A 24415-nucleotide genomic window follows, 5' to 3' on the forward strand; every position below is an offset into this window, starting at 1 on the left:
CTTGACATTGCAAAGTAATTCTTGGAGATTGCGCTTAAGGTAGGTGATCCTACCCTATGTCAGTGTATTACGTATATTTGCATATATTTAATTTGTTGCAAGCTTTTATTACAGTTCATTTTATGGACCTTGTTTTGAAAAGGTTTCTCCCTGATATCTTTTAGCATGTCATATTAAATGGTTGAATTGTCATTATCCATGAAATGTTTTTAGTCTTAACATGCTTCCTTATTTATACAAAAAAGAGTTTTGTGACTAACATGTTTTTGGAAACTCAAATTCATGAAACACTATTGAAAAGCATTCTATATATGATATGGTTTCAATGGTTTGGAACGGGGGAGCCTCCAATGGTTTGAAACGTCTTCAAAATTTATGGCACGGTATTGAAAACATTAAATTGCTTTTCTTTATATTTGTATACAGTCTTGGTATGGAACGGATTCCGCCAGTAAGGTTGATCTCTGGTGGGGATCTAGTGCCCAACCTGCCAGCGGGTGAGTACACTGGACGTGATCACGTAGACCGGTCGATTTATTTGCCCGTAAGGTTGATCTCGGGCGGCCAGTAGGAAGTCCTCTGGCTATTGATATTGTGACATTGCGCGCTTTTGGACCTGTGAGTCCTGCGAACGAGTGTTCGCCTTGGGTTACGCTACTTGCCAACAAAGTTGGAAATTGGCCACAGAGAAGACTGTTTATTATTTGATTTCCAAGTGGAAAAATGCAAAACCAAGTGTTTGAAAATATATATTCTTTGTCATTATTTTCAAAGTGGAAAACTGCATAACCGAGTGGTTGGAACCGTTTTTGTAAAAACATGTATTTTTCTTATATAGCTTATGTAGAAATGATTTTCTTGATTCTTATCAATTTCTGCATTGGCTAAATTTTATGCCATGTTATTTCTTTTCCGCACAAGCATTGTTTTCGTTTTCCTATTAGCTGGCTTGGATTTGAAAAACCGGCTGGGCTGTTAGTTCATTATGTGGTTTAACAATTTTTCAGATACCGAGGAGCGGCAGTAGACTTGCTGAGTTCAGGCACTTGGATTGGAACCTAAGATATTTCCTGCTTTCTTTCATTATTTCCAGTTTAGAAACTTTTGTTGTTTTATTGTGGATTTAGACTTATGGACCTATATATGTATTTCATTTGAGCTTTAATTGAGACTAAAATTTCCGCAATTATTAGTCGCTCTGAATGTTGAGAATAGTTGATTGTAAAGGAGCCTTGCATGCTTGTGGGGGTGACTCTATGGGCGTGCGGCGGCTGTCACGTGCGCCATACCTAAAATTCTGGGTTCGGGGCGTGACAGTAATAGTGGAGGGCAACTCTTTAAATGTGATAAAGTGGTTGGAGGGTAGAGCACCTCATCCGTAGCAGTTTGCCCAACGGATTGGTGAAATATCCGACTAGATTGAAAGCTTTGATATTTCATATCATCATGTAAGGAGATCGGCAAACTCGAAGGCTGATAGCCTAGCAAGGGATGGTTGCTCGAGATTGGCTTTGGAAGTCTTCAATTTCCTTCCCCATTGATGCGTTTTCTTGGAGTGGTCGTGTGTATTGCATCGATCTTATCGATCGTCGGGGGTCTCCCTGTGTTTCGATCTTTTCCATTTAATATGATTCTTTACCATTCGAAAAAAAACAGAGAGTTCTCTAGTTTAGTATTTATCTTCCTATAACATTGCTAAATTTCATTCTTAATCTTCACGATGATTTTACAACCCTTTGTTTCTTCATATGCTTGTTTGAATATGCAAGTTTCGTCTTTGTTGTCTCAAGTAACAATTCTTAATTTTCCAAACTTACTGTTATGATAGTTTTTTGTTGTCTAAAAAGCCCCTCTTTTTTGAATTATTATCTGGGGCTTTCATTTGTTACATATCGGTATGACCTTTCAATAGATTTTACATGAATATGTTGAATACATGATGATTTATGACACGAGATAGATGTACTTTTCACAGACGAAACTTCTCAGTATTGTCCCGTGATGGCATATTCATGAAATATTCTCATGGGATTGCACATTTGCACCCAATTTCCCCCGTTTTATGATTTTATATTGTAAAATAAAAAAAATACAAAAAAGGATAAGGAAATGTGATCTTATATTTTAAAATAAGAGTTTTTATATGATGGCCGACTGGGTAATTTACACCTAGCCCTTAAAATAAGAGTTTGCCACCTAACCCTTGATTTTTGATCTGGTCACCTAGCTATTTTGACGGTCGGGCATCATATAAATTCTCTTAAAATAAAATACAAAAAGGATATCGAAATGTGTGTACATTTTTTATTAATTTTGTATATGAGAGAAGAGAAGCAAAACGACAAGATCAGCTACAGGCCATGGTAAAAGACGAAAAAATATATCTTTTTTCTCATCAATATATCTGGTCGGGGTCTGCCTAACCCCAGCTTACCCATCAAAAAAAAAAAAAAGACAAAAATATCTCTATTTCAAGTTTCGCCCCTCTTCGAGTTTTTATTGACGAAAGGCTTTATTGTCCATTATTTTTTTTAAAGTACTGTACCGCCCACACCATAAGATGACCTAAACCGTCCATAAGATGGGACACAACCTAAATAAAAATCGAAACACGAGGGGGTCCTTCTATAAAAGCTCTCACAACCTATATAGGAACATCCTTTCACCATATAAAAACTCTCTTTCAAAAGGATGCCAAGGGTTGGCTGGTCTGTCTTCAACACCAATAGCCAAAAAAATCTAGAGTTTATATATGGGGTCTACCTGCTATATTGAATGGTCCAAACCATTCATTTGTTGGGAACCGACTTAAATGGTTCTTGCCTCGAAAATCATCTCAATAGGATGATCCTAACCGTCGGTAGAGGTTCTTAAATCAATATAGAACCGAGAGTTAGGAACATCCTATGGATATGAATTTTGGGGCACAGCCTATTTAACTCGGGGCCCAATAAATTAATCGTTTGGATCATCCGATAATATGGTCCCACCAAACGTGACCTAATTGTAGTACAATGTGGTAAGCCCACTACTGGATAGTGGATCCCACCTTTGATTGATCCATACCATTCAATGCCCGGCCAGAAGCAATTATTATTAGATTCTACAATTGGATGATTGGGATTTTTTTTTGGGTGGGGCCGTGGGGGGTGGAGGCCTATTAGATGAACGGTTTGGATGTTGCATGGTGTCGAAGGGTTGGCACCATGTAGAAACACATCTATAAATCGGAGGGTTAAGAGTATACCATGGAGATGCTTTTGTCCTATTTACGGTAGGGCCCAACAGATGATTGCTTTGGATCTTGGAACAAAGTGGGCCCACCGCATTGTTTTTTAATAGGTGCACCTACGTGGGGGCAACCTATAAAAACAGAGAACTACGCAACCTTTCCTCAAAAACAGAAGAAAATTACAAATTTAATGTTAAGGACTTTAGGGTTGCATGATTGGCGTGATGTTTTGGGCATAGGAGACGCAAGGCAAAGCATAACAAATGGACGGTTTAGATGATCCAAAGAATGATCCAAACCCCTCTGACGTACAAAAAGCCTTATCTTCAAATGTGACTCCCTAACTACCCATTGGCCTTATCATCATCGTCAACATCTTACCATCAAAATAATTTTTATGTATTATCTCCAAGGAGGAAAACAACATATGATTCATCAGCTTTTCAGTTTCTTGATGAAACCATTGAAGCTTAATTTAGTTAAAAAACAAAAAAAGCATGATATAAGTTCAAGAATATTCTCCTTGGAATTGTTTGAGTGGAGGGTATTTTTGGTTAACACCATGAAAGATTATCTAGCTAAAGCCAAATGAATTAGAAGACTTGAATGTCTTTTGAATTTGCCCTTGGTTTTGAAGAACTTATTTTGAACCAACAACAGGCTTTCTTGAGAGTATGAGTTTTGTAGAAGAAAATTGCTAAAAAGGAGAGTCAATAAAGAGAAGCTTATTGGGCCCATTTCTTGTTAGTTGGTGGTGGAATCGCTACGTGATCAGATCCGTTGATCTGATCAGAAACCATCATCCCTTGCATCATCATGGGCTCTCTGAGTTGACTCTCTTTTACCTTGGCCACATTTGTGTATGAGTCTGTGTTTCGCCCCCTACCGATCCTTAATCATTTGACTCTCTTTAGTTATTACCTAACCGGGTCAAGTTGACTAGGATATTCTTTGGCCATGTTTTGACTAGCATTCGGATTTTTAAATACTGACAAAAAATCGTAAGTTTGGCCAAATGCTATCGAGAACCTCTCGATCGAGGGGAGTAATCCCCTCGATCGAGTAATCCTAGGCCTTTAATCTACCAAACCCAGTTTAGGATTCTGCCAAACTAGTTAAAACTGTTGATTTTTGTAGTCCACTATCTTCTGCATGGGATGTCTGTTTGGGATGAGATCAAAACCATGTGGGTTGCCCAATTATGCTCTACAATTTTACTAGCATCCAAAGAGGGCTAGCCTTATTCTCCGAAAATATTAAAAAGGAGTACTGTCCTAGTTGGACTACTAAATAAGTGGGGAGAAGAAAATTATGAAAAATAATAATTTATATGGAGAGAATATTCCATGAAAAACAATCCAAGGTATAAAAGGTTTGCGGTTTTCCTTGAAAAATAAAATAAAATTGAATTCGGAGTTAAAAATCTATGAAAAATGAGTTTATCAAATACTAGAAGGTACATTTTCCAGCTCAAAGTTTGGAAGTAGGAATTTTTGTCGGAAAATAAATTTTATTTGGATTGTCCTATGTTAGTACGGATTGCGACCCATGTTAGTTTGTATTTTCCACGACGATGTTGTGTTTTCCTAGCAGCGTCAAAGCTGCATTTTCTCGATGCTGCGGAGATGGAGAAGAAGAGGGAGAATCTATCGTTGGAAATGGGGACGATGCTACATTTTCCAGGATACAAGCATTCAGGAGATCGATGTTGCAACTCGGGTCTGGTTGAGGCCAACCTGACCTGACCTGGGAACCTTTTTTTCCAACCAAAACCCCACCTGAGTTTAACCCTACCCAACTTGAGTTTTTAAGCTTACGAAAAAAAAAAAAAGTCATAAGAAATGTCGGGTTTCACTCGGGTTGGGTTGCCAAACCCTCAACTTGAACCCGACCCAAACTCAACCCGGGTTGGGAAAACTCGACCCGAACCCAACCTGAGTTGCACCCCTACGGGGGCATTTACGTAAATTCATGTGAAGAGTATTAGTTACGTAATTTGATATTGAAATGGGGGCATTTTACAGTTGTAATTTTTATTTCTTCCCTTGTGTTTCGTTTCTCACGAGAGAGAGAGAGGACTCTCGTCAGCAAGAGGCGAACGTTCTTCGCTTTACAGTTGGAGAAACTTCCTCGTCTCTCATCAGAATCGACTATTCAAAACAAGAAGAAGAAAAAAAAAAGGCAGAAGTAAAGAGATCTGAAACTCATGTTAGTCCTTTAAAACCCCATGAATTTTCTCCAAACAATGAATGTTGTTTTATATAGTTTGGTGGTTGGTGAATTTGGGTCTCCTTAGTTAGGTGAAGGCTTGAAAGTTCTGTCGATTTTCTGACTTTTATTACCTCATTTTTTTAATATTTCTGAATTTTAATATAGTATCTTGTCTTGATCTACACATTATTTTCTACATTGGGGTGCTGTTGTTGAATACGGCTCTTAGAATTTGTTTTTAAGAAAGTGATAAAAAGTGGACAATGGTGTGGGCATTTCTGGGAAATAAAGGTGTGGACTTTTTGTGTTTTGAGTTGGGTTTTCTTGCTTAGATTGTTGGGTTTTGTTCAGAAGGAAAGGGAATAATAGTTTGGAGTGAAGAAAGGGTTTTTTTGTGGTGGGATTGATGAGTTTATGAGGTTATTGGATTGTTGGGGTTTTGATTGACTTGGGTTTTTCTCTTTCATTGTAGAGATTGTCAGATTACTACGGTTTTCTCCTTCACAACTGAGATTGTTGGGTTTTTTGGGTCTGTTGTGTTTAATTTTGAATTGGCTTTTCTCCTTTCCAATATGTTTTTTGGGTAATTGGGCTTTGTGGGGGGTTTTCTTCTTCACGACTGAGATTGTTGGATTGTTGGGTTTTTTTTGGGTCTGTTGTGTTTATTTTTGAATTGGCTTTTCTCCTTTCCAATAAGTTTTTTTTTTTTGGTACTTGGGCTTTCCCTTGAGTTTGTTTGGGCTTCTTTCCTCAACTGAGATTGTGAATTTGCTGGGTTTTTTTTCTTAAGGAGATTGAGAGAATGAGAGGAAAAGGAGGGGCTTTGGGAAACTACTTTGTGTTGAATACGGGAGCGAGAATTCCCGCTGTTGGGCTTGGAACATGGCAAAGTGGAGGAGACCTTTGTGTTGAGGCTGTAAAAACAGCATTGAAGGTTGGGTATCGCCACATAGACTGCGCTCATCTTTATGGCAATGAGATCGAAGTTGGGCAAGCGTTGACCGAAGCTTTCGATGGTGGTCTTAAGAGGGAAGAAGTGTTTTTGACTTCAAAATTATACTGTACTACAATTTCCCATAAGAGGATTGAGAATTCTGTGAGAGTTTCTCTTCAGAACCTTGGGGTATCGTATTTGGATCTGTTTTTGGTGCATTGGCCCGAGAGTTCAGCTTTTGAGGATGCTACTGATCGTCCTTGGAAGTCAGGGAGTGAGTATAGGCAGTTCTCACTTCGATTAAAACCTACATGGAAGGCCATGGAAAGTCTCGTGGAAATGGGTCTTGTTCGTGCCATTGGCGTTAGCAATTTTTGCGTTCAGCAGATCGAAGAATTGCTCCACTTTGCAAAGATCGTCCCGGCAGTCAATCAGGTTACATGAATACAGTTTTTCGTTTCTTGATGCATTGTTTTGGTATATTTTACATTATTACTTGTTAGGAATTGGAAAAATAATAAAGTTAGAATTCTACTGTCTACTCATAGCAGCTGTTCTTCCTAATAGCTTGCATGCCAAGTAAATTGTTGTAAACAGTCTTCATAATCGTTGAGAATTAGCTATAATGGGCCTTGATTTTCTACTGAGAACTAATTATGAGCATATAAAGCTCTTTTGCCATGATCTAGTATCTTATGTATGCTTGATACTAGACAACCTTGATGACGAAATCCATGATTTTGCATCACAGGTAATGGTGCCTTTCTTCATGAGCCCTATAACAGTGTTAAAATTTTAAGAGGTGTTGATAGTCTATATATTTAATTAAGCATCCTATGTTTTTTTTTTTCTAGTGTCTATTTGCCCTTCCCCATCCAATCTACAAGAGTTTGGGCCCTCACTTGAAGAAGATACTATGTAAGATGCACGTATCTCTCACTTGTTTAAGACAAAATCACCACTCACAGTAAATTGCTCTAGCTAGTTTACGGAACCAGGAATCTCCAGTATTGTGCTACCACTTGTGTCATATCATCAATTTCTCTTATTCTATCTCTCAAGACCCTACCGTTTTGTTCTTTTCTTAGTCCGACATAACAACCGTCCTGCTAAAGATCTGTAGGGTTGCATAGTGCCTTAGATGGCTCCCCCTAAACAAAGGGTTAGTCTAAACATGGAATTAGGAAACAACGCTTCTAACAGAGTGAACACATTTCTATTTCATCAAGCAGACTTTCCTCCACTTCCAGAATTGCCAACTCTAGTCTAAACACCTAATTACGGTAGCATTTTTATGTGCTCCTTAGATGCTGGATGTTGAATTACAGTCTTCAATCATCTCACAGGAAATATGTGTAGGAGTCATCATAGGGTCTTAGTTCTTAGGTTTAAACCTATAAGAGCACTCATAGCCATAAGCTTCTGGTCCTGCATCATTAGCCTAAGAAATAGATTAACTACATACTTATCTAGGGAGCAAGTGTCGTATGAGGGAAGAGGGGGGGAGGGGGGGGGAAGGGGTGGAGGGGGAGGAGATGAAATAATTAGAAAATGAGCAAGTTTAGGACCCAATGAATTTCGGGGTCATGGGATTTTTAAGGGAGTGCTATATGATGCTTTCCCAATTTATCATGATTATCTGCTGGTATGTTTGAAGTTCATTACATATTTCAGGAGATACTGTTCATTCAATTTATTTAGTTACAAACAGCCAGCATCTGCATTAGGATGGTGCATTCTTGATCTCTATTTGTGGAGAACATGGTTATCTTATTTCATTGCAGTGATTTCTTTTTTCTCGTATGTCATTTTAAGTGTTCTTAAGCTTGACAACACAATAGAATTAGATATCTCTATCTCTTTTGCTCCCCAGAATATGAGTTTCCCCTAATTTAGAATGAGGCATGGGTGAAACTCCAGCAAAAGTCATTATTGACATTTTTTTGGGACTGACATCTGAATTTCAATGTATGGAGTGGAGGGTGGCATATGGTTCAAAGAAGAAATAGAGGAAGAAGGAATATTGACACAACAATGAGAACTATTAGTGGTATAATCCCTGCTTAGATATAGGGGATTAGAAATGTAGACGATGTAGATACATTAACTTTAGCTAGAGGAGAGCTTGCAAATTATGTCTCATGGCAAGGGGACAACCAGAAAATGATAACAAACTATTCAACCTAATAAAAGGCAAATCATAAACCCCTTACCAAAAATAAGAAATGGGAACAATGATAGATGGGAGGACTCAAGAACCTAGAGGCCATCAAAGGAAAGGTTGGTGATGGAGACTGGGCTACTTGGATGGAATGTTCTCATTTGAGGTCAACCAAACATCAAGGGAGGTTAGAGACTTGGTTGTGTCAATGTTCTCATCTTTCTTTGGATGGAATGCTAGCCAAAGGGTGAATTTCAAGCCCTTCTTGGTTCGTCTATACGGCATCGCACTTAAAACTTGAGAAGTGAGATAATTAGGGTTATGGGGGAATGTCTTGGATTGGTTTTGGGGATCGGCTCCAAAGCGAAGAAATTAGAAACTGTGGAGTATGTCAGAGTTAGGGTGGAGACCAGGGAAACTTTTTGGACATCTCATTTGATTGAACTCTAGGTAGGAGGTTGTCCATATTTGATCGTCGTGTGGGAGGAGATAGATAATTATCTTGGACGCCAAATGGGAGGAGGTTTTCAACCGAAGTTTTGACGGGTATGCCATGACCAGAAAGCTGCTGGTTTGGGGACAAAGGTTGCAGACGGAATAGGAACCCACATGTTGACCATAAATGTGGTCAATACTGTTTGGTGCGAGATATTGGGGCTTACAAACAAATAGTGGAGACCACAAGGAAAAGTATGGGTAGCCAATAATCGATGCCATATAGGCAATGGTGCTCAAAATGGGCCCCAGTGGCAACCCAATGGAAGGGCACGATTCAATTTGGAACAGTTGACAACAACAAACACCCATCCTCAGGACAACAGGCGAGAGGAGAACCAAGATAGGGGTATGGTTGGCAGCCTTCATAGTATGAGTATATTATGAGTGATCAAGAGGGCATATTAGGTCCCTCACATGAGATTGTTGGAGTTAGGGAATATCCAAGGGATAAAATTAGGAAGATAGTGGTACAAAGAGGTAATTCCAAGGCTGGTGAGGTGGCATAAGTTGTCATTTTGAATTTACTTTTCTAATGAGGGGCTTTTTTGTGAGGCACCCTAGCCTGAGCAAGAAAGAGGGATGGGCTTGTGGAAGCCAAAAGAGAGATGATGAATGGAGAAGAGATCCAAACAAATGACTCCATTAATGGCCATAATCAGACCAACAAAACTTGGGATTGCGTGGAAGATAATAAAGGGCCGACCTATATACTAATGTAATATTGCCTCAGGCGACCGTTTCATTCAATTTCTGTTTGAATAAAAATGAAACAAGGAGAGTGTGGGAAAACTGAAAGTAATGCAGAAGGGAGTTCGAAGAAGATACGTAGAAGTACATCCCTAGGGGGAAGGATCCGAATCAATTTTAGACAAAAATGATTGTGGCAATGAATTCCTCGGATTGCGGCAATGAATCCAGAGATAATATTGACGATAGTAGAGGTGAAGGAGTTAGGATGGAAGAAAATTGTAACACAACAAGAGAAGGTGAAAACCTTGGAATCCAAGAAGTAATAGTAAGAGCAAATCCACATGTTAAGCCCTTAAGATCAATACAAATGGATGAAGAAGGTAGATGGGAGGGTATGTCTGGAAGAAGAGAAAAAGACGTGGGTAAAAACTATAATGCCTAACCATTCTCTCTCTCTCTCTCTCTACATATATATACATGAGGAAAAGGATTGTGAGCTTGAGCGTTGGATCCTTATGGTGCGCTTGAGCTCTCAAACCAATGAGGCCCACATTGTTAGGATGATCCAAAGCATTCACTAGAAAGGGCCTTACATAGATAGGGTGTGTACAAAAAATCAGCTCCATAGGATCAACCTAACCCATCCATTTGTGGAGGTCAAAATGGACAGACCACAAATCTGCCCATTTTTGCCCTCCACTTTTGGAGGGGTTAGGATGATTCAATGGAGCTGATTTTTGGTACACACCCTATCTATGATAGGGCCTTGCAAATGAATGGTTTGGATCCTCACAGAAATTGTGGGACCCATGTGATTGGTGCACTCAAGCGCACCATTTGATGTTAGAGCTCAAGTGCACGAACATATTCCTCTCTCTCTCTCTCTCTATATATATATATATATATATATATATATATATAGAGAGAGAGAGAGAGAGAGAGAGAGAGAGAGAGAGAGAGAGAGAGGAAAAGGATTAGACGCTTGAGCGCTATTTGGTTTGGAATGCTTGAGTAGATCTGAGCGTTTCCATTGGACGCTGGAATGGGCCCACAAAAAACGAAACAGAAGTGAGAAAAAAAACGAACCAAAATATTCGAAGCCTCTGTTTTCTTCTCTCGTTTCTCCAGCGAGAAAACGTGAGTCTCTCCCTCTCAGACGTCTCAGATCTCTCTCAAGCTCCGTCGTTGTTCTTCCTTCTCCGGGCGCCACCTCCTTCCCGACGGGCGCCACCTCCTTCTCCGATGCACAGGTATGTGTTTTCAAATTTTTTTTTTTTCGTTTTTTTCTGTTTCTGCGAGAAAAGGGTTTTGATTCAAGGGGTTTTTGAACCAAATACGGCAGACGTCTCTCTCTCTCTCTCTCTCTCTCCGTCGTTGGTCTTCCTTCTCCAGGCGCCACCTCCTTCCCGACGGGCGCCACCTCCTTCTCCGACGCACAGGTATGTGTTTCAATTTTATTTTTTTTGTTTTTTTTTATTTTTCCGAGAAAGGGGTTTTTGATTCAAGGGGTTTTTTTGATTTTTCTCCTCTCCGACGGACAGAAAGAGGAGAAAAATAAGATGAGATATTTTGTGAAGGGGTTTTGATTTCAGCTGCTCGTATAATGCTATTCTAGGGTTTTTTTCATTTTTTTTTTTTAAACCTTGAAGGGGTTATATATATATATATATAATTCCTAAGGTATCATCACCTGGTATTGAATCTACAACAGATGAGTCGTTTGAGAGTGCAATCGAGATTACAACCTATAACGAAAGAAGAAATGAGTCACAAGAATATTCCATGGCAACCCTGAAGTCTAAATTCTTTCAATCAAAATAGGAACAACAATTAGGAGAAAGGAACAAAAGGAAAAGGGTGGGGGAAAAGGCAGGTAAACAATGAAGCTGCTATCATGGAACATGAGGGTGATTTACTCAAATGTCAAAATGAGATCCATAAAGGAGATCATCTCATTGTAGTTAGGAAAATCAGCTTTTTGCTTATATAGAAATCGAAATTGGAAAGGGTAACAAATGGAATGATCCATCAATATGGGATAGCTAGAGTTTTGAGTAAGATATGATCCCAACAAAGGGCACTTTTGGTTTTATTATTATAGTATGTGATAAAGAGGTGGTTGTCAGCGAGGAGGTGCTGTAATGAAAAGAAAGTGTGATCTCCCGTGGTGCACGGGAGAGATTTCAATTCTGTTTTGTTCTCACATGAGAAAAGTGGTAATGGTAAGGTCGCAACCAGTGTTTAAAAATGCGGATGTGGCTCGGAATGCGATCGAAGAAAATCCTAGTAGATTCGGCACTATGCGGTCAAGTACTTGGTTGACGCGGCTGAGTACTTGGTTGATGCGGTCATAATTTGGGAGAGTCAAATGAGTTTTTATTGACTTTGTAGGACTAACGCGGAGCGCGGCCAAGGTAAAAGGGAGTCGAATGGTCCATACATAGCTGATGAGGGGGTCACTCTTAATGAACAAGGCATCACAATAGATGAAAATGAAGAAATGGAAGAAGACCCTAAATCAAAAGTGGAAGAAAGAGATCTCGAAAATTCAAAGTCTCCAAACCAAGATAGAAGTCACCACAAAAGAAGCCCCACGAAAATGAAGAGTGGTAGGAGGTAAGTAGAAAGAACCATAAGAATTTGCGGAAGAGCCAAAGACCTAGGAAGTATAGTCAGAGGATGATAGACGTTCTTAGTTATTAGGAGTTTTCGAGATTCTTTATATTTCCTTTTCCTTAGGAGATATGGTCTCCGGCATGTGAGGCTAAATCGGTTGCTGCTAGACCACTAGGAAATTTAGGAGCAGGAGATGATGCTATTCCGTAGTTGAGATGACTTGTTCTAGGGAAGTGGCACGGGACAAACAGAATCCTAAAATGACTTTGGAGAGGTCTTTGACTTTGGGGGATGCCCTATTCCTATTATTGGGCTTCCAAAAGCAACAACCGAAACTTCTAGCTGGATTGAATCCTACGCTATTTGCAAATGAGAGGGCAAAAGAAAAGAGATCTCCTCGAGTTGGATGGGATCTCCCTTGAAGCTAGCGCCATAAATGCCCTTATTAGGTTAGTCGTGTGAGAGGGGCCTACCTCTATTAGGTTAGGGCCCCCCTTCTCACGCCCTTCTCACGTAAGTTATTGTAAGGGTGCAACACTTACCCTTACTAATAGGGCGTTTATGGCGTGAGAGAGGCCCTCTCACGTAAGGCGCGACTGACTTACCATACTTGAGAAGGGTGGCTAATAGGGGCCCCATTAGTCGGGGGGCTCTAAGGAAAGGGAAATATAAAGAATCTTGAAAACTCCTAATAACGAAGAGCGTCTATCATTCTCTTACTGTAATTCCTGGGTCTTTGGCTCTTCCGCAAATTCTGATGGTTCTTTCTACTTACCTCCTGCCACTCTTCATTTTCGTGGGGCTTCTTTTGTGGTGAGGTTCTATCTTGGTTTCGAGACTTTGAATTTTCGATATCTCTTTCTTCCACTTTTGATTTAGGGTCTTCTTCCATTTCTTCATTTTCATCTACTGTGATGCGTTGTTCACTAAGGGTCTTCTTCCCTTTCTCAAAATGTCGGGCCACCAAGAAGCAGCATATGCATAAGATGAGTGTAGCGGAGATGCGAATTCTTAGATGGATGTGCGGCCACACAAGGTTATATTGAATTAAAAATGAAGACATCCGTAAAATGGTGGGGTTGACACCAATTGAGGAGAAGATGAGAGAGCACCGCTTAAGATGGTTTGAGCATATCCAACGTAGGCCTTTGGATGCTCCAGTGAGAAGAAGTGACTCGTGACAAGTTGATGGAGTAAAAAGAGGTAGGGGTAGACCGAAAACAACTTGGGTAGAAACAGTGAGGAAAGACTTGAGGGCTAGGAACATAACAGAGAACATGACCTTGGATAAGAGAGAATGGAAGAAAATGATCCATGTAGACGAACCCAACTAGTGTTAGGATTAGACTTAGTCAATTTGAGCTGGGTAGATCCTTTCACCTTCTTCATGAAAATTTTCTAAAGGATTCATTAACCGACCCCAACTAGTTTGGGACAAAGGCTTAGTTGAGTTGAGTTGAGGTTTGTATTTCCCTTTCCTTAGATTCTGCTTCTAAGGAAAGGTCTTGTTGCTGTTGTCTTATGGTTTGTACCCCTATTCTTGGGATAGGGTTAGAGTCTGTATGCTGACATTTCATCTTTCTAGTATAAATAAACCGATAGGGGTCCCTGTGCCTAAGGGCATAGTGATCATTGTGCTCTTCTCTCTTTATATAAATACATAAGTGAGGGGAGCTATCCTCAACTCACTCTTTCTTTCTCTCATTCTCATCTCCTCTTTTCTAACATGGCATCAGCCCTAGGGTTACGATGCCCTAAGGACCACGTTTGCCTCGCCTAGCCTTCGCCTCTCCTCCCTCTCCACCTCTCTTCCCTCTCATCCCTCTCCCGATGTGGCTAGCAACTTCCCTATTGCTTCACAGACTCGTTCCCGTTCTGCTGACCATCCTATTTCTCGCTTTATCTCTTATGATCATCTCACTCCAACTTTTCGCACTTTTATCTCCTCTTTGTCTTCTACTTCCCTGCCTAGGTCTGTGCAGGAAGCTCTTGCTCACCTTGGTTGGAGTGCTGCTATGGATTATGCGATGGTCGCCCTTCAGGCCAATCATACCTGGGATGTCGTTTCACCTCCTTGTGATGCACAGCCTGTTGGCTATTGATGGGTCTATGTCATCAAATATTTTTCAGATGGGACAGTTGAGCGCCTTAAGGCGCGCTTGGTTGCCAAAGGGTACACTAAGACTTATGGAGTTGACTACACCGAGACATTCTCTCCCGTTGCTAAAATTCCCTGTGTGTGCGCTTATCTCTCTTGCCGTCAACCATGGATGGCCTTTATATCAGTTGGATGTCAAAAATGCCTCCCTCCATGGCAACTTGGCTGAGGAGGTGTATATGGAGCAACCTCCTGGGTATGTTGCTCAGGGCGAGATGTCCTCCTCAGTATGCCAGCTTCGCAAATCATTGTATGGTCTCAAACAATCTCCTCGAGCCTGGTTTGGGAAGTTCAGTGATGCCCTCATGAGATATGGCATGAAGCAATGTGGAGTTGACCACTCAGTGTTTAGTCATCAGTCGAGTGTTGGCCATGTCCTTCTCATAGTCTACGTTGATGATATTATCATTACAGGGAGTGACACATGTTGCATACAAAAGTTGAGGGTATTTCTGCAAAAAGAGTTCTCCACAAAAGACCTTGGTCTCCTTAGATATTTTTTGGGGATTGGGGTAGCTTACTCTGGTAGTAGCCTCTCTCTCTCTCACAGCGGAAGTATGTTTTAGATTTACTAGGTGAGACGGGATCCTTGGGTATGAAACCAACTGCTATTCCCATGGACCCCAATACTAAGCTGCTTCCAGAAGAGGGTGACTTGTTAGAAGACCCAGGCAGGTATAGACGGCTAGTTGGGAAGCTCATATACCTCACAGTTACTCGCCCGAATATTTCATTTGCCGTGGGGGTTGTCAGCCAGTTCATGAGCACTCCTCGTACCTCCCACTGGGCAGCCGTAATTCAGATCCTTAGATATTTGAAAAGCGCTCTAGGGAGATGATTGCTTTTCAAAAGACATGACCATATGAAGTTAGAAGGTTTTTGTGATGCTGACTGGGCAGGGTCACCGGATGATAGACGATTCACTACTGGATATTGCACCTTTGTTGGAGTTAATTTAGTGTCCTGGCGAAGCAAGAAACAAAATGTTGTATCCAAGTTGAGTGCTGAGCAAAATACAGAGCTATGTCACATACTGGTAGTGAGCTTATTTGGTTGCACTCCCTTCTATCTGAGATTGGATTCTCATCATCTTCCCTAGCTGAGTTGTATTGTGACAATAAAGCTGCTATCCACATTGCTAACAACCCAATGTTTCATGAGCGTACCAAACACATAGAGGTGGACTGCCATTTCATACGTCACAGGATCCAACAGGGCGAGATATGCACTACTTTCACTTGGTCAATAGATCATCTGGCTAATACCTTCACCAAACCCTTGAGCAAAGCTAAATTAAGTGATATTTGTAACAAGCTAGGAATGCATAATATATATATTTCAGCTTGAGGGGGAGTGTTAGAAGTATGTGTATGTGTGTTGATGCCTAAGGGCATAGTGGTCATTGTACTCTTCTCTCTTTATATAAATACAAAAGTGAGGGGGAGCTATCCTCAACTCACTCTTTCTCTCTCTTGTATTTAAAATATCCAAAAATAGAAATTTTACTCCGTTATGAAAATGAATTTGGAGAGAAAAATAATGCCCTTAGGAGATCTAATAAAAATAGGGAAATCGGAGGGGTGGGTTTGATGGGAGAGACTTACTTGGGACATGGCGACCGGTTTGTGGTGTTAAAGAGTCATTTAAGCCTTCCATTGAGTTTAAGTTGGAGAAGAATGATGGGATTAGGCTTTGGGAAGATGTGCGATTGAGTAGCGTTCCTTTGTGCCATGTCTTTCTGAGTCTTTATAGGTTGTTGAGAATTAAGGGGGTCCGCATTATGTATTGTTTTGAGAGTTTGGGGTGTGGGGTTTGGATTTTAGTCATAACTTCAAGGAGAAACAGATTGATGATCATGTCTCCCTTCTTGGAATCCTTGAAGAGGTTTTTGTGTCCACTACCATATTAGATAGAAGGATTTGGGCCCTGAATTCCAAAGGTTTTTTTCTCAGCCAATTCTTTCTTCCATTGTTTGGTTAGGGAGGCCCAACCTTCTTTGAGTTGGATGAAAATATGGAGATCTCTAGTCCGACCAAAGGTCCAAGGTTTTTGTTATACGGTGGACCCTTAAAAAATCAACACATTGAAGGTTTATGGGACTTTCCACCATATTTTTCCCTATTGTTCCATTGCTAGATTGGCTTGGAGTTATGTTTTCTCGCTCTTTGGATTTAAATGCATTATTCCTTCATCTTTCAAGGATCTTTCGGAGGGGTGATGGTGTCAGCACCCTTATTCCGAAATCGCGGATATATGCCCAAGGGTGTGTGTGGAGAGAGGCGCTCTTCGTGGGGTAATCTGTATTTCTGTTCATATCTGTTCAGTCTTTTTTCCATGGTTAAAAAAAGTGTTCTTAGGCTTGTTACTTACACCTTGGATACATGATATTCTGAATCTGAATATAGTCTTCTTCTTTTTTAATGGCAGTTAATTTCATTAAAAAGTTCCGAGATGGTAATTTGAATATAGTCTTTCTCATCTCATATGTTAATGAACTATGTTTTTTTGTGATATTTCAATTGAAGCTCAGAAGTTTGTACTTTACATTGGAGCTAGTTGGCTGAACATTGATTATTTTCATTCAGGTAGAGTTGCACCCTTTTTGGAGGCAAGATGAGCTTGTAAAGTTTTGTCAATTGAAAGGTATTCACATGTCTGCTCATACACCATTGGGTGTACCACCTTCCAATCCTGGTCTCTCTGATAGTGGATCAGAAGATGAACCTGGAACTCCTAGGATATCATTTGGACGGTCAAGATCGGTACATGGACCAATGCTGAAACTCTCCGTTGTTTCAAATATTGCTGATCGCCACAAGAAGACACCCGAACAGGTATACTAGTTTACATTTCAGAAAAAAGGGTATACTAGTTTACTTTCATCTGCTTCAAAATTTCTCTTAAGCAGTGGGTTAGGATCATAGGGTATGTTTGATCAAATTATATGTTATCACTTCCTATTTAAAGAAGAAACAACTAACAAAACACAAAATCCAAGATTAGTGCAACCCACAAAGCATTTCAATAAATAAAAATTGATCCAACACCATCAAAGAAATTGGTCTTGCTAATAAAATAAATCAATATTTTGTGAAGACTTTAGAAAGTGCAAAAAGGAATAACTCTGGATATTAGTTTCAGCGATGAGAGAGTAAAACATGACTTCGACAGGTGACCTCTTGAAATCAGTCCTCAAGACATACCCAAAAACTTCCTTGGAATAAATTTGATGAAAACATATTCTACATATTGATCAAACAGCAAATATGGATACACACAGAGAAAATGGTAAATTTACATGGGAGCTTGATGGCAGTGTTTTTATCAATTCTGCTTTCGCTTGTTAGAGGCCCATCAGAGAGGATTGTTAGTCCTCTTATAATGTTTTCGCCGGATCATCTCACGGAGCACTCATCTCCATGCATGGCCCACGCTCTGGGTGGCGTCCCCAAGGAGAAGACACCGCATAAGAGAAGAATAAATATTTTAGGGTCATCGTCCTGCACTCATCTCTCGTCTCTGAGCAACTGGAAGTATTCAAGTCTGGCAAAATCTCTCACCTTCCAGGATGAAGTGACGTCTTTGCAGGATTTAACTAGCATCCAGATCGATGGCCCTTACTCTCTGGTTGAAGTTTCTGGGTTAGAGAGATTGGAGATTTCGGCGGCAGCAGAGAACTCGAACATGGAGGAGCCCGTAGGCCAAGACATCGTCGGGTCTAAAATGAAGAGCGTCTCTCTCGTTGAGTCAAATGAGATAGTGAATCTAAGTCTAGGCAGCGAGGATCAGAACCATGCTGCTGCATTTATTCCAGATCATGGAGGAGTATCGATTGTGGCGTTATCTGGTCAAATTGCAGGTACTCCTATCTCTAATGATGCTTCGCTACTTGGTTTGTTTCCTTCTTTTGCTGCTTTACAGGATACAGATCCATGGTCTCTAAGTGAAAAACCTCAGCCGAGTCTTCTTCCCCCCGAGATTCCAAATCCAAATTCTTCGTCTAGCCAAGTCCAAGAAGGTCAGGTTCATGGCAGTTCTTCAGGGGAAAAGTATAGCAATGTTATGGGTGAGGATACAAGGGGTGGTACAGAATTGATAACGTCTGGGAATCAGGCAACTATGGAGATGATTGTGCATGAAAATGATGAGGGAGTTAGCAAGACTAAAATCTGATATCAATTATGAAGGCTCATCGCAGAGTGTTTTGAAAGGAAAAGAAATTAGCGGAGGTGGTATATGCTCCTCCAAGGGCAAAGGTAAGAGTTACACCCGTTCCTCATGAAGATCCTGTCTTGGAATTGTAATGGGTTGGGTGCCCTAGATAAGGAAGCCCAAGTCAAGGAACTGTTTAGGAAGTACAAGCCCGATATCCTCTGCATTCAAGAATCCAAATGGTCTTCAGTTAGTAGAGCTGCCATTAAGGGTCTGGGTGTCCCGGGAACATGGGACTTTCTATCAAGAGATGCGGTGGGTGTGTCAGGAGGGATCATTGTAGCCTGGGATGCAGTTAGGATGGAACTGGTGGATTCTTGGATTGGTAGTTTTTCCATGTCTATTGTTTTGAAATTGGGTCCAGAAATCTCTCATTTACAGTTCGCCGATGACACTCTACTATTCAGCTCACTTGAAATTCTAAAGGTTGTGAACCTCAAAGCCTTTTTGAGATGCTATGAAGTAATCACAGGTCAAAGATCAAATTTTCATAAGTCTAAGGTATTCGGCATTAATATGGACTCAATCAATTACAGGTTTGGCAGGGATCTTGGGATGCTTGGTGGATAGTTTTCCTTCTACTTACTTGGGGTTACCTCTCGGAGCGGGTAGGCCAAAAAAGGAATGCTGGGAACCTCTTATTGCGAGGGTAGAAAGAATGCTCGACACTTGGAAAAGAAATCTTGTATCTAGAGGGGGCAGATTAACTCTAATTAAAGCAGTGCTAGCCAATATTCCTATCTATCAGTTATCAATGATCAAATGTCCTATGAGCATTGCAAACAGATTGGAAAAAATCCAGAGGAAATTCTTATGGGGAGGGGCTGATGAGAATAAAGGTATCCCATTGCTAAAGTGGAAGAATGTCTGCAGACCTAAAAAGGCGGGAGGCTTAGGTATTCGAAGGATAAAGGAAACAAACCAAGCACTTTTAGGCAGATGGCTATGGAGATTTGGGGAGGAGGGGTCCCAGTTGTGGGCCAAAGTGATTGAAAGCAAGTTTGGTACAGCGACAAGTGGATGGGAATTAGAGGACAGATTCAGAAAATCGGGACCCACATTATGGCGAGATGTGATGAATTTTAAGGCTAAATTTGCGGAAGGAATAAGATTTAGAGTATATGCAGGGGATCATATCAGATTCTGGTGTGATAAATGGTGTGAGACTCAAGCTTTGCTAGAGTTGTTCCCAGATTTGTATGCGGTTGCAGCAGTGAGAGATGTGTTGGTCATGGACTGCTTTATTCGCAGGGAGAATGGGGTCACCTGGACTCCAATGTTTAGAAGGAATTTCTTTGACAGAGAGCTTGAGTCAGTGGATAGATTGCTGGCAACTTTGGAAAAATGCTACATTAAACGCTATGGGGAAGATAAAAGAATTTGGATTTGGAACTCGGGGGGGGGGGGGGGGGGGGGGGGGGGGGAGAGATTTCTCGGTAAAATCCTTCTACCACCATTTAGTCCCATGCTCTGTATCCTCTAATGTAGCCAAGATTTGGAGCATCTAAGCTCCCCCAAGGGTTTGTGGATTTGCATTGGCGGCAATTTTAGAAAGGATACAGGCAATCGACTTTTTGAGGAAGCGAAAGATGCTAGTCATCGATCATTGTGCTCTATGCTTACAAGCGGGGGAAACGGTGGATCATTTACTGTTACATTGCAAGGTAGCAAGAGAGATGTGGAGTAGATTGTTATCATGCTTTAGTGTAGCGTGGGTCTTCCCAGCTAAACTAGCGGAATTGCTAGAAAATTGGGAATTGACTCCATGGAAGGGAAAAGGAAAGATCCTATGGAATGTAGCATTTCTTTCAACTTTATGGGTTCTATGGAAAGAGAGAAACGCACGGGTTTTCAAAGGAGTATCAAAGAGACCTCTATTCCTATTTAATAAGACGATTGCAATCACAATATCTTGGGTGAGAACCCTCCCTAGCTTTGCATTTGTGTCTGCATATGATCTATGGTATGGTTGGAGAGTAATTTGCAATGGAGCTAGGGAAGAGCCCAAAGTGGATCAAGTGTGGGAGCCACCCGCCCAAGGACTATTGAAACTTAACTTTGATGGCTCAAGTATGGAAAATCTGGGTCCATCCGGAATAGGGGGAGTATTAAGAGATGACCAAGGAAATGTCATTTGGGCATATTCGGGCCCAATAGGTATCTCGGATGCAAATGAGGTGGAAGTGCTGGCCATACACCATGGAATTAAACTTCTAAGCAATGTTGAATTGGAAAAGGTGGAGATAGAAGGAGACTTAAAGAATGTAATTAGGTGCTTCAATGGAACTCATTCATTTCCTTGGAGATTTGCGGCTCTTTTTGATGAAATTCAGGATAATATTGGAGGATATCAAATTGTTGCTTATCATGTCAAGCGAAGTGCTAATGGGGTAGCGGATAAGTTAGCTAAAGATGGGGTATCCAGAGAAAGTTTGGAGTGTTTTGATTATCTCCCCCCTTGATATTTCTTTTGTTTTCTTTTTCAATCTTGTATTATCTGTAATGACCATCTCAGTCTCCTTTCGCTATTATTAATACTATCTACCATTAAAAAAAAAAAAAAAATCAATTCTGCTTTCGCTCCTTTGGTATCATTACTATCTGAATCCTCTTACCTGTTACATAAGACATGATGGAAATGCCTTTATCTTTTGCAGATGGCAAAGAGTAATGATTGTGCAAAGTAAGAGAAGTTCTTGGTTCTTTAAATTTGATTCTCTTTTGTACCTAAATTTCTCATACAAAATTCCACTAAGTAGAAACATTTCTCAGCTTGTTTTAATGTAGTGTGCTTGACTAATGTAGGATTGGTACTTGCCGGTCAGATTACTACATCTCATTAACTCCCCATGTTATCTTTCTGATCTTAGTCATGACTAGAGCTATGAATTCTTCTTAATGGAACTCCTTAAAAATCTCAGGGGAAATCTGATCCATCTTCAGATTGTAATTTTAAGCATTTAAAAGTGGTTTATCATCTATTTCGGAGCATCTACTGTCATTTCTTGACTACCTTGAAATGATCTGGCATGTGGATCCTAACTCAGGTATTTAATTTCCCCATGGTTCTTCTATATACTGAGAACTTTTAGTATGAAAGGCAAATTGACCAGGAATACTCTTTAATGAATACAATTCCAATTTATTGTTCCCACACACGTGTGCTCACATATATACACTGATATCTTTGCTTATGGTTCTCTAGTCTCATTTATCATTTATGTTTTATATATAACTGTTGAACCCAATATCTAACACATCCATAAAATATTACAATGTTATATAGTAGATTATGCTACAACTTAATATAAATACATAAAAGATTTAGTAAATCTAGTATAAATGGTCTCTGGTTTTTGTTTTATTGCCTTTATGGAGTGAAAGGAGAACCACTGATTTTCTTGGTAGGTTATTCTTCGGTGGGGACTACAACGAGGAACCAGTGTTCTACCCTGCAGCCTAAAGCCTGAGCGGATCACGAGAAACATAGACATTTTTAGTTGGTCGCTCTCAGATGATGAATGGAATCGTTTGAACAGGATCGAACCACAGGTATGTCTCTTTGGGAATGGGCCCGGAATAATTCACTCTGAAAGTGGTTTCATGTCTGGAAGTGGTCCTCTTCAAGCCGTGCGTGAGATGGACGACGACATTGAATTAAATTCATGATGGTTAATCATATTTTTCTTGAAATATACTATGACAAGTACACAATTTATTAATACTTGTATGTTTTTATTTTATTTTTCTCTTTTTTATTGATTATGCGTGCATGAAGTTGAATCTTTAGCCTAAGTGCTGATGCATCCTCGTGTTTAGTGTGCTGGCGGGGGATTCAAACTTCTTACCGATATAAAAAAAATGGAAAAATTGTCATCTATGTACATGAATGGATAGGATTTGAAGTTCCAATGGCTACTTCGCATGTATATGATTATATTTCTTGCATTTTAGATATTTACACACTTTACAGGCCAATGAATTTTGTTGAGATTCCTCTCTTTTATGTCTCTGACATAGCTATGGGCCTCGGCCTCATGGAATAAGAGTTCTATGGAGGAAGGGAAGCCTTGGATGCAATCAAGACTGCTTGAATTTCATACTTGTTGATTTGAATTAGAGGTGTTACAGTGAAGTATGGAACATTTACGGTTGGCCCTTCCAGTTTGGCGATCCAGACCGTTGCTTTTACTGGGTCCTACAATAGATGGGCTCTATATCGAAAATCTCCTGCATGGACAATCCTAACTAGGGGTGCAACTTGGGTCGGGTGGGTCGGGTTTTGAAGAACCCTACCCTACCTGAGAAATATCTCGGGTCGGGTTGGGTTTTTCTCCGGAAAACCCACGATTCCCAAACCCGGCCCTAACCATGATAATTCCCCGGTTGCGTTGGGTCGGGTTTTTTCACGTTGACGCGTTGTAGGAAAAAAACAAATCTTCACACCAAAAATCTCTAAATATATGTAATCAAGTGTATAAACTTAAGAAGGATCACCTTAATGAAAAGAATTATATCAATATATTGAAAAATAATTTGCTGTGTTATTCAAGAGATAATTAAAAAGAGGAAAGTGTTCTGAGCTCTAGTTCAAAAACACATGTGGCCCCACATTTTTTGGGGCATCCAGAGCATTCATTTGGAAGGCTCATCCATGGATAGGGTGTGTACAAAAAATCAGATCGATAGGATCATCCTAACCTAATCAAAGGTGGAGGGGAAAATGGACATTGTGTGTCCATGTTTCTGCCCATTTTTTCCCTCCACAAATGGCAGGGTTAGGTTGATCCTATCGATCTGATTTTTGGTACACACCCAATGTATGGAAGGGCCTTCCAAATGAATGCTTTGGATCACCCAAAAAATGTGGGGCCACATTTGTTTTTGAGCTCTAGCTCAGATATGCTTCAGGAAGACTTTTCTCAATTAAAAATGTCATAGTGCACCTACATAAGTCGGGTCGGTTTTCGGGTTTTTTTTCTTTAAACCCGGCCCTACCCACGATTGAGCCGGGTTTTTAAACTAAAACCCAACCCTACCCACGAATGATCTGGGTTTTTAAACTAAAACCCAACCCTACCCAAAACCCATGATTTCTAAACCCGACCCATGCTATTTTCGGGTCGGGTATTACCTGACCCAAGCTGCACCCCTAATCCTAACCCTCTATGTTTTGGAGATTGTCACACCGTTGCCTTTTGTTTTCTGCATGTCTATTTCAAGGGTTTTTATATGATGCACGCACATATGTTTCTTATCTTAAGTTTCAGCCCAAATCAAATTTGGGATTTCGGTTGAGACCGAAACCGAAATTTGGATAATCCGAAATATCGGGTTTTACCAAATTTCAGACAATTTCGGACATTTTGGCCAAAATTTAGAGAAATTGGTTTTTTTTAATATAGAAATATTCCTTAATTTCGGTCAAAATTTGGTAAACAAATAAATAATGATTTATTATTATTACCAGATTTCGGCCGAAATTTTGGTTTCAGCCAAGACCGAAATTTAATCCGATACTGGAATTTAAAACCATGGTTTTACATGAGGGGTTGAAGGTCAAGCAGGGCCTACTAGATTACTGATCCAAATCATTTAATCTGTTTACGCCTTGCTATGCTATGGATGGGCATGGATAAAAAAATCACACTCATTGGACGATTCTTAGCCTTCAATTTGTGAGCGTTAAATAGATCATGATAA

At 40.3% G+C, this 24415-nt stretch overlaps 1 protein-coding gene across 2 annotated transcripts; it reads left to right on the top strand.

Moving 5' to 3' along the window:
• Positions 1-5282: 5282 nt before the first annotated feature.
• Positions 5283-22660, top strand: LOC143886798 (aldo-keto reductase family 4 member C10-like). 2 transcript variants are annotated; one of them, XM_077390917.1, is made up of 4 exons: positions 5283-5440; positions 6234-6812; positions 17086-17334; positions 22121-22660. In XM_077390917.1, the coding sequence occupies exons 2-4, from the start codon at positions 6246-6248 to the stop codon at positions 22379-22381; spliced, it is 1077 nt and encodes a 358-aa protein (XP_077247032.1). In that variant the 5' UTR covers positions 5283-5440; positions 6234-6245; the 3' UTR covers positions 22382-22660. The 2 variants fall into 2 exon arrangements, with proteins under 2 accessions (XP_077247032.1, XP_077247033.1); XM_077390918.1 differs by lacking the exon at positions 5283-5440 and adding an exon at positions 5544-5734.
• Positions 22661-24415: the final 1755 nt, after the last annotated feature.

This window comes from Tasmannia lanceolata, unplaced genomic scaffold (genome assembly GCF_043159265.1).
Source record: "Tasmannia lanceolata isolate RefF3 unplaced genomic scaffold, GAP_Taslan_0.1 ptg000011l, whole genome shotgun sequence".
Classification (NCBI taxonomy): Eukaryota; Viridiplantae; Streptophyta; class Magnoliopsida; order Canellales; family Winteraceae; genus Tasmannia; species Tasmannia lanceolata.

Coding starts and splice junctions, on each gene's coding strand:
- LOC143886798 (XM_077390917.1), top strand. CDS start 6,246: ATGAGAGGAAAAGGAGGGGCTTTGGGAAACTACTTTGTGTTGAATACG. Junction 6,813..17,085: donor TCGTCCCGGCAGTCAATCAG/GTTACATGAATA, acceptor ATTTTCATTCAG/GTAGAGTTGCACCCTTTTTG. Junction 17,335..22,120: donor ACAAGAAGACACCCGAACAG/GTATACTAGTTT, acceptor TTTTCTTGGTAG/GTTATTCTTCGGTGGGGACT.